The 9,491-nt window shown below is 38.3% G+C and overlaps 1 protein-coding gene across 1 annotated transcript; it reads right to left on the reverse strand.

The window, feature by feature from the left end:
- Positions 1 to 6,029: 6,029 nt before the first annotated feature.
- LOC140175763 (uncharacterized) lies at positions 6,030 to 6,598 on the reverse strand. Its single transcript, XM_072204313.1, has 2 exons — positions 6,368 to 6,598; positions 6,030 to 6,155 (listed from the first exon to the last, which is right to left on the reverse strand). Exons 1-2 carry the CDS (start codon positions 6,596 to 6,598, stop codon positions 6,030 to 6,032), a joined length of 357 nt encoding a protein of 118 aa, XP_072060414.1.
- Between the last annotated feature and the right edge of the window lie 2,893 nt (positions 6,599 to 9,491).

Genomic DNA, 9,491 nt, shown 5'->3' on the forward strand with positions numbered 1-9,491 from the left:
GCTAAATGAAATCCAAATAGCTGAAATATATCTTCCTCCAACTGTACACTAAATGAATAATCACAAAAACCTACTATTTGATGTTACAAGTGTGAGAAATATGGTATGAAATTAGTCCAACATTGAAGAGAAAAGAAAAATATTGATAGTTATATAAAAAAAAATTTTAATTATATATTTATTAATTATCTAGATTATTTTTTTATTAGTTTAATATTAATAGAAATTAATTATAGCAGAAGTACATAGAGAGTACATAAAATTAAAAATTAGATTTTCAAAAATTTTTTAAGGTCACCACTCATTTGCAATTTAAATATATTATGAAGAGAATAGAAAAAAGTGTGGGCGAGAAAACTCTTTTCATTCATTGTCACCGTATAATTTACAAAATATAATTTAATAAGAAATATTAGAAAGAATAAAATTGTCCGATATGAAACTATAAAATTATATATAACAACGCTAAATAAAATCCAATTAGCTGAAACATATCTTTCTACAACCGTACACTAAATAAAAAATCACCAAAATCTACGTGGATATAGTGTTTTCTCAACAAGTGGAGCAACGGCGTGTCCCGCAGTTAATCCAAATAAAAAAATAAATAATTAATAATTAAATCATAATTATTATATCTAAAAAAATATTTTAATTATATATTTATTAATTATTTAGATTATTTTTTATTAGTTTAATATTGATAGAAATTAATTATAATAGAAATACATAAAAAGTACATAAAATTAAAAATTAGATGTTCAACAATTTTTTTAGGAGCACTACTCATATGCTTATGGCAAAATAATTATGTTATATTTATACTAAAATTAATTTATTAGTATTAAATATATGTTAAAATATAAATATACAATCACCTAATATGGTTCTTGAAAATTTTGTAATTAAGTATGTTTTTAATTTTTCAAGAAAGCATCTCATGAAGCTTTTAAGAATATTATAAACAAAAGGACAACAAAGAAATAAAAAATAGTTCATATTTTACTTAATAAAGAACTAGGGACAATATCCCGTATCCTACGGTATTTAGCGTAACTGATGTAAAATAAAAAAATATCTACAAATTTTTTTTGTAGAAAAAACCTTAAACTTTTATGTCATATAAACTATAATCTCAATAGAAAAATAAAGTAGAAGACACCTAAAGCTAATACAAAGAATAAGGCAGTAATATGTCCTGAAATTAAATAAAAAATAAATAATTGATAATTAAATCATAAATTTTTATAATAAATAAATTAAAAATAGGTAACTAATAACGTTAAAGAATTATATGTTAGTTGCCAATAAATTATAGCTCAAATTGCATAGTCTCTTTCTATTCATGTAAGAAATTTTCGGTTCGAATTTTCTATCTTTGGTAAAAAAAAATCATATGTTAGTTATATCTAAAAAAATATTTTAATTATATATTTATTAATTATTTAAATTTTTTTATTTGTTTAATATTGATAGAAATTAATCATAATATGAGTATATAAAGAGTACACAAAGAGCATCACTCATATGCTTATGTCAAAATAATTATGTTATGTTTGTTCCTGCCTGAGATTTAGAGCCGAGGTATAGGTCGGTGACAGCTACTAAAATACTCGCAATACTCTTCTACTGAGGATTGTGCCACCGGTTCCAGCCTCGTCCGAGTAGTGTGGAGCACCTGCAAAAAAGACTCTGATGCTTAAGCCAGTCCCTGAACAGGAATGCTAATAATAACCTAAAAATAGCTTATGAAGTAAAGTGGATTCGAATGTGTGTATTCATTGCGTTGTGATTGTACTCGTAGCACTTATTTATGCTTGGAGAGGCACGTTGTCATATCCGAGATTCTCAGCCCCGTATCTGCAGTTGCGCTCGCATAATTACTTTTGAGCTAAATGGCCTGATCTTTGACCTGGTATTCAGTGCTTATTTGTTGGACGTGGTCAGTTAGAGGTATAACGTCGGGTAGACTTAGTAGGGACGGATCACAGCCCCAAGCTTGACTTGCCTTGGTCGGGAGCAAGTTAAGGTTTTGGTCGACGTTATACTTTTGTGTGACTTATATCCGAGTCTCCAAACTTAACTTGTTCCAATACCAGGCATTTGTATAAGATTTAAAGTCGTTTAAAAATTTACATTTTGGGAAAATGTTTATATTATATTTATTTAAAAGATAAGAAGGTGAAAAAAGAAGAAAAGATGAAATAAAATTGAATAATAACTGGAAACGAAAGGTTTGGGAAGGAAAAGAAGAGTCACATTTATTAGCATTTATGCCCTTTTAGTGGGTCCTTAAATGAGATGGTCATGTCTGCTGATGCGTTGGTCATGTCAACAGTTTTTTAATCCGATGGTTGGGGGGTGTGGATTTGATCGTGTGATAGTGTTTATTGAGTTCGAAACCTTGGTGGAGTGTGGTTTTCTTGCTGTATTTCTGCAAGGGGTAATGGCGTCGAAAGGTTAGTCTATTTTTCTTTTCTTTCCCATTTCTGGTAATGCAGTTGAAAACAGAGGACAAAGTTGTTGAGGTCAAGGATAACCTTTATGAATAGGTTCACGCAGACGTCAAATGTCGTGCGTCCCTGTTTCAAAATCTGAAAATGCTTGCCTCCTTTAATTCTTCTTGTTGGGTTCGTAAGAATAGTCTTTGCAGTATTGAGTTGGTTACTTGTAGTAGGAAAGATAGGGTTTGTGAAAAGAGGGGTGACTGGGCGTATTTCTATGCTTATACCTACTTGTTTTCTGAGTTGGATGTGAAGCTTCCATTTACAAATTTTGAATGTATGGTCCTTACCCAATTGAACTGTGCCTGTTCTCAACTTCACCATAATTCGTGGGCTTTTCTTCGTGGTTTTGAAATTTTGATGTCATTTTTGAACCATGTTCCTTCTCTGAACCTGTTCTTTTTTCTTTTCCAATCCAAAGGGGTTCATAAAGGCCTTTGGGTAAATTTGAGTAGCTACCTAGGGCGTGCTTTATTTTCATTGTTTAAGTCTTCTTTTAAGAGCTTCAAAGAAATATTTGTAAAAATCCATTCTTCCGAAACCGAATATCCTTTCTTTCTTGATGATGAGCTGGGTGAGCGGTTTCCCCTCTTTTGGTGTCCTGAACCAATGCAGGTTCTCGACACATTTGGGAGATCCGAAGAGGATGACTTCATTTTGGAGTTCCTTATTGAGTGTTTTTCCTTTGGTAAATTGTTATCTACTGCTGAACTCCTTTTGCATGAAAATGACCCTGAGGGTTTGGCTAAATACATTGGTGAGTGTTTTTTTAGGTTTTGTCCTATATTGCTTATCTACTTTCTTTACTGAGACATCTCTATTTTTTAGATGGAAGAGTTCTAAGCTTGTCTTTGGTAAAGATGAGGACTTTCCTGGAGAAGAAACGAGAGGGGAAGGTAACTGCGGCTGGTGATATGGCGAAGGCGGTGACTGCGGAGGGCGCGCAGTCCAGCACTGTCCCCCGAGGAAAGAAAAGGAAGAGTCCTGAGCCTGAGGACTCCCTGGAGGTGCTTTTTGGTTTCGACTTTACAAGCGGTAATCGGATTAGAGGAGATTTAAAGAAACATATGTGCTTACACGGTTTCACTGCTAGCGGGAGCTCGGAGTCGGTGTGGAGCAACCGTTTCCCTTATCCTGCCCTTTCAGAGAAGGTTGCACAAAGTTCCCCTAACACTCAACTCCTGAATAATACCAGGATAGAGGTTGTCGAGCAGTATGTTCAGGTAAGGCATATGGCCTTTATTTTTCCCTTTTTTCTAGGATCTTAGTTGTAATATGTGAACCTTTTGTAGGTTGTAGCTACCAGGCTCTTATGCGTTGGTCGTGGCATGGAGATATCTAATGCTGAAGGGAAGAAAGAAACTGAGAGAGTTAAGAACCTTGAAAAGTCTATCATTGAGAGGAACAACGTGATCATGGATCTGACTAAAAGAACAAAGGATTTGGAGATTGAGGTAGGGACTTTGTAGGATCAAGTCTGAACTCTGTAAGAGCAATCAAAAGAATTTGATGTGGAGAAAGGAAGACTGAAAGCTCCGGTGCATGAGCTTGAGGACAGTGGTTTGGAAATGTTTACTGCCGGGTTCGACCGAGCAGTGAATCAGATTCTGGTGTTTTCTCCAAACTTTGATGTTTTAAAGCTGGATGCGATGAAGATAATGGTTGGAGGGTACTTGTTGATGATGACCCTGATGAGGCTGAAGGAGAGAATGTGACTGTGGCCAGCAAGTAGAAAATGCGTTCATGTTTGCTGGATATTTTATGTATTTGTGACTTTTGGGGCTTGTGATTTTTGGTCCCCTTTTTGTTGACTATTTATGTTTATAATACTATTAAGAACTTTGTTTAAGCTTTGTATGGCATTTTGCATTTTGCAAGAAAATAGATAGAAAAGTAGAATTTGACATGGATATTTGTTATTGATATTTTCTTGTCTTGAATGTTTGATATGGGACAGTTCGGTGCTTGCGAAGATAGTCGCAAAATAAGAAACTAAGTAAATGATAAGCCTAGAGGGGTAGTCCATGATGAGACCATTGGTGCGGTTGTTGTGTTGTTTGATTTGTATTTGGCTTTATTCTGAGTTTTCATGAAACTCTGTGAGCGAAATGTTTGGAAGCTTGTTTCAGCTGACGTTGTATGCACCTTACTTTTCGCTGTCTATTGTGAATGTGATGTTTGCTTGCTATTTTGTTGTTGAGTGTGTGCTCGAATAAGATGCATAAAATAGAATGTATAATTTTGATAACTTGGAACGATAATTCATATGTTTAAGTGACATTTGACATGTTTGAAGTGGTCGGCCTCATTAAAACCTCCCCAAGTAAAACCTTCCTTAGGGATAAAACTTTGTTGGTAGGAAAAAGAGTACCGTCCGAACTTCAAACCTTTCATAAGCAACTAAGTATGATTCAGCCGTAATGAAGAAATGTTCCATGTATTTGGTAAGTCAACTCCTTTTAGGGTTTACATCGAGTATGCTCCTCGGCCATGTACTTTGGTAATTCGAAAAGGGCCTCCCAGTTAGCAGCGAGCTTTCCCTGTCCTGGTGGTTTCCGAACATCCTCTAAACGTCTAAGGACTAGGTCTCCTTGTTGTAGTATCCATGGTCTGACCCTTTTGTTATACTTGTTCCGTATTATTTGTTGCATTGCTTCGCTTCTAATCCTTGCTTCGTCTCTTACTTCTTCCAGTGTGTCCAATTCGGCCTTCCTTGTTTGGCTATTCACGCTGTCTTTGAAGTGGTTTGTCCTTACTAATCCTCGAGAGATTTCTACTGGGATCATAGCATCAGATCCGAAGACCAACGTGAAAGGTGTTTCGTTGGTCAAACTTTGTGGGTAGTGTTGTATCTCCAAAGTATCTCGGGTACCAGTTCGGCCCATTCTCCCTTTGCTAATGTTACCTTTTTCTTAAGCGCCTGAAAAATGACCTTGATAGCTGCTTCGGCGAGTCTATTAGTTTGTGGGTGCTCAACCGAGGAAAAATGGTGTTTTATGTACAAATTGGATAAGAAAGAGGCTATTTTCATATCTGTGAACTGCCTACCATTATTAGTAACAATGTCTATAGGTAATCCATATCGACATATAATAAATTTACGAATGAAGTGTTTTACCTTGTCTGCCGTAATTCTGGCAAGGGGTTGAGTTTCTATCCATTTTGTAAAGTAGTCTACTACTACTAAAAGAAATTTTACCTGACCCTTCGAGATTGGGAAAGGACCGAGTATATCCATCCCCCATCTGTGAAATGGCCATCCGACCTCTGTTGTGTGTAACATCTCGGCCGGGTTGTGCATGATGGGGCGAACTTTTGGCAGTTGTCGCATTTGCCTATTTCTCCAAGTAGTCTTTCTTTAACGACGGCCAGTAGTACCCAGCTCTCAGTATCTTTGTTGCGAGACTTCAGCCTCCCACATGTGTGCCACAGATCCCCTCGTGAGCTTCGGCCATGGCCAGGTTGGCTTCTTCTTCTCCTAAGCATTTGAGTAGAGGTCGTGAAAATCCTCTACGATATAGGTCGTCACCGATGATGGTGAAGGTACTGGCCTTTCTTTTGAAGAGTTTCTGGTTTGACTCTACCTGTGGTACCTCTCCGAGCTTCAAGAAGGTGAAGTATGGGGTCCTCCAATCTTTTGCTTATGACAAGCTTAAAACAAGGTTGTTGCAAGTACTAAGATATTCTAGTGTTATTTATGACAGCTTAGTCTTATCTTCTGGTTTCCTTGTTATAGCTAATTTAGACAAAATATCTGCCCTATGATTCTTATTTCTATTAATATGTGTTATTTGAAAATTCTGGAATTGTGTGATTAGCTGTTTTACTTGTGTATGATATTGTTCTAATGAAGGCTCGCGTACCTGGAAGACGTCATTTAACTGTTGGACCACCAGCTGGGAGTCGCAATAGACCTTGATATTTTGTATTCCGCATTCTTTTGCCAAACATAACCCCGCCAAAAGTGCTTCGTATTCGGACTCGTTGTTGCTGACAGGGAATATGTACTTTATTGATTGCTCGGTTGTCAGTCCGTTGTTGTCTCGGAGTACAATCCCGGCTCCTCTGCCGTCTTCATTGGAAGCTCCGTCCATGTACAATTCCCATTCTGGGTAAATGTCTGTGGTTGTGGTGAACTCTACTACAAAGCCAGCTAGTGGCTGAGATTTTAAAGGGCCCGGAGCTTGGTATTCTATGTCATGTTCGGATAATTCGGTGGACCATTTGGTCAATCTTCCTATAAGTTCGGGCCTGGTTAGCACTTATTGCAGTGGTTGATTTGTTCGTACTATGATCTTGTGGCTCTGAAAATAGTGCCTTAGGCGTCTCCTCGTGATTACTAGGGCATAGGCCAGCTTTTCGATGGTTGGGTATCGCATATCTGCGCTCTGCAGGATCTTACTGACAAAGTATACTGGGCTTTATTGTCGACCTATTTCTATTACAAGCACAGAAGAGATTGAATTAACAGATACTGAAAGATACAAATATAACGGGTTACCAGGTTTTGGTTTTGCCAGTATGAAAGGTGATGATAGTATCTGTTTGAACTCGGTAAATGCGTTTTTGCATTCCTCTGTCCATTCGAACTTCTTTGATTTTCATAGTGTGTTGAAGAAGTGGTCCGATCTTGTTGCCATTGTTGGTAGGAATCTTGACAGGGCGGCTAGCCTTCCTGTGAGTTGTTGCACCTCTTTGATTGTTGATAGTGACTTTATGTTCAGTATTGCCTTGCACTTGTCAGGGTTTGCATCTATTCCTCTTTGAGTGAGCATAAACCCTAAGAATTTTCCTCCCTGTACTCTAAACGCGCACTTTTCTGGATTAAGCCGCATATTGTATTTTCTTAATTGATCGAATACTTCTTTTAGGTCGGTCATGTGTTTTTTTCAGTGTTTGATTTGACCACCATGTCGTCCACGTACACCTCCATGTTTTTCCCAATCTCCATTTGGAATACTTTGTCCATTAAACGCTGGTAGGTAGCACCTGTGTTTTTTAGGCCAAACGGCATGACCTTGTAACAAAAGTTTCCCTTATCGGTTATGAAGGATGTCTTCTCTTCGTCGGCTGAGTGCATGACTATCTGAATGTAGCTTGAATACGCATCCATGAAACTTAGTATTTGATAGCCAGAAGTGTTGTCGACGAGGTTGTCAATGCATGGCAAGGGATACGAGTCTTTTGTGTAGGCTCGGTTCAAGTTGGTGAAGTCCACGCACATTCGCCATTTTCCTGAGCTCTTTTTGACCATCACTACATTTGCCAACCATGATGTGAATTGTATTTCCCGGATGAACCCTGCACTCATCGGTTTTTGTGTTTCTCTTGCTGCCGCTTCAGTTCTTTCCTTTTCGAGTTGTCTTCTCTTCTGTTTTATTGGTCGAGCATTAGGGTCTAGGGCCAGCCTATGGCATATGACCTCCGGGTGTATCCCTGGCATGTCGGCCGGGGTCCATGCGAATAGATTGGCATTGGCTCGTAGCAAGTCTGTTACCTGCTGTGTGTATCCTGCAGGCAAAGTAGAGCCAATGTTAGTGTATTGGTTCTTATCTTCTGTCAAGCTTACCTTGTTTAAATCATCTACTGGTGCGGGCCTTTGTTCATGATTGATCCGAGGATCCCGCTCGGCAAGGTCTGGTATATCACTGGCGTTGTAAACCGCGTTTATCCTTGTTGTTGGTGTCTGTTGCACTTTGAGACCTGCGTTGTAGCATTGTCTCGCTTCTTTCCTGTCCGAATGTATTGTTGCTATGGCGCCTTTCTTCGAACAGAACTTAACACACAAGTGAATGGTGGAGACTATAGCTCCAAAAGCATTTAAAGATGGTCTCCCTAAAATGATATTATAAGGACTAAAATAGTCAACAATTAAATATTGGATGTCCAAAGTTTTTGAGTGAGGGTGTTCCCCTAAGGTCATCCTCACCCAAACATAACCTGTTACAGGAACTCTCTCCCCTGAGAATCCGACTAGTTCGCCGGAGGATGGTTGTAACACTTTTTCGTTCAACTACATCTTCTTAAAGGTTGATAGGAACATGACGTCGGCACTACTTCCCTGGTCTAGTAGGACTTTCCGGATTAGGAGGTCTCCGATCGTTACCGAGATGACGACAGGGTCGTCAAGGTTAGGGGTCTTGGTCTCAAAGTCCTTGCTTGTGAATGTTATGTCAGGGATTCTGGGTGTAGGTACATCAAATGGCATCTCGTCTTGCACTGTTAACATAGTTCTGTAGTTTCTTTTCTGGCCGAACTTGTTTCGCCACATGCACGCGAACCCTCTTGAAATATAATTGATGACTTTCTTTGGTGGTTGACTATTATGTCATTGACTCTCTCATTCCTTTATGTTTCGCGTAGCTCCTCTATTTCGACTTGTCCAGTCGCTTTATCTTGGAACTCCTCCAATGTCTTCGGTTTTGCCACGACGATAGCTTCTTAGAATTTTCCAGGTCGGAGGCCACTCTTGATAGCATGCAACTGTACTTCTGGATTAACATCAGGAATTTCCATGGCTGCTTTGTGAAGCATGTCATGTAGTCTTTCAGTCTTTTGTGCTGTCCTTGCTTAATTGTGCTGAGGTAGTCCAAGTCTCGTACATAGATTTTTGATGCTGCAAAATGATTTATGAACCCTTGGCAAACTCGTTGAAACTGTTTATGGAACCTGCAGGTAAATTAGAAAACCATAATAAGGCAGCTCCATCTAAAATGGTTGGAAAAGATCAGCACAAAATGGGATCGGAGTCACTGTTGAGGAACATCATAGATTTAAATTTTGTGACATGAACTTTAGGATCTCTGATCCCCTTATATGATGCCAAAGTAATGGGGAGTATAAAATTTTTAGGCATTTTAAAATTCATTATTTCTTCGAAAAAGGGATTGGTTCGTCGTCTTCCAGTTTTGGGGGGTGTTTCCCCTATCTTTGCATCGGATTATGACTGATGCTCTTCGTGTTGATCGGCGTTTGCTTTTTTGTTGT

This window comes from Arachis hypogaea, chromosome 10, assembly GCF_003086295.3.
Source record: "Arachis hypogaea cultivar Tifrunner chromosome 10, arahy.Tifrunner.gnm2.J5K5, whole genome shotgun sequence".
In the NCBI taxonomy this organism is placed as follows: domain Eukaryota; kingdom Viridiplantae; phylum Streptophyta; class Magnoliopsida; order Fabales; family Fabaceae; genus Arachis; species Arachis hypogaea.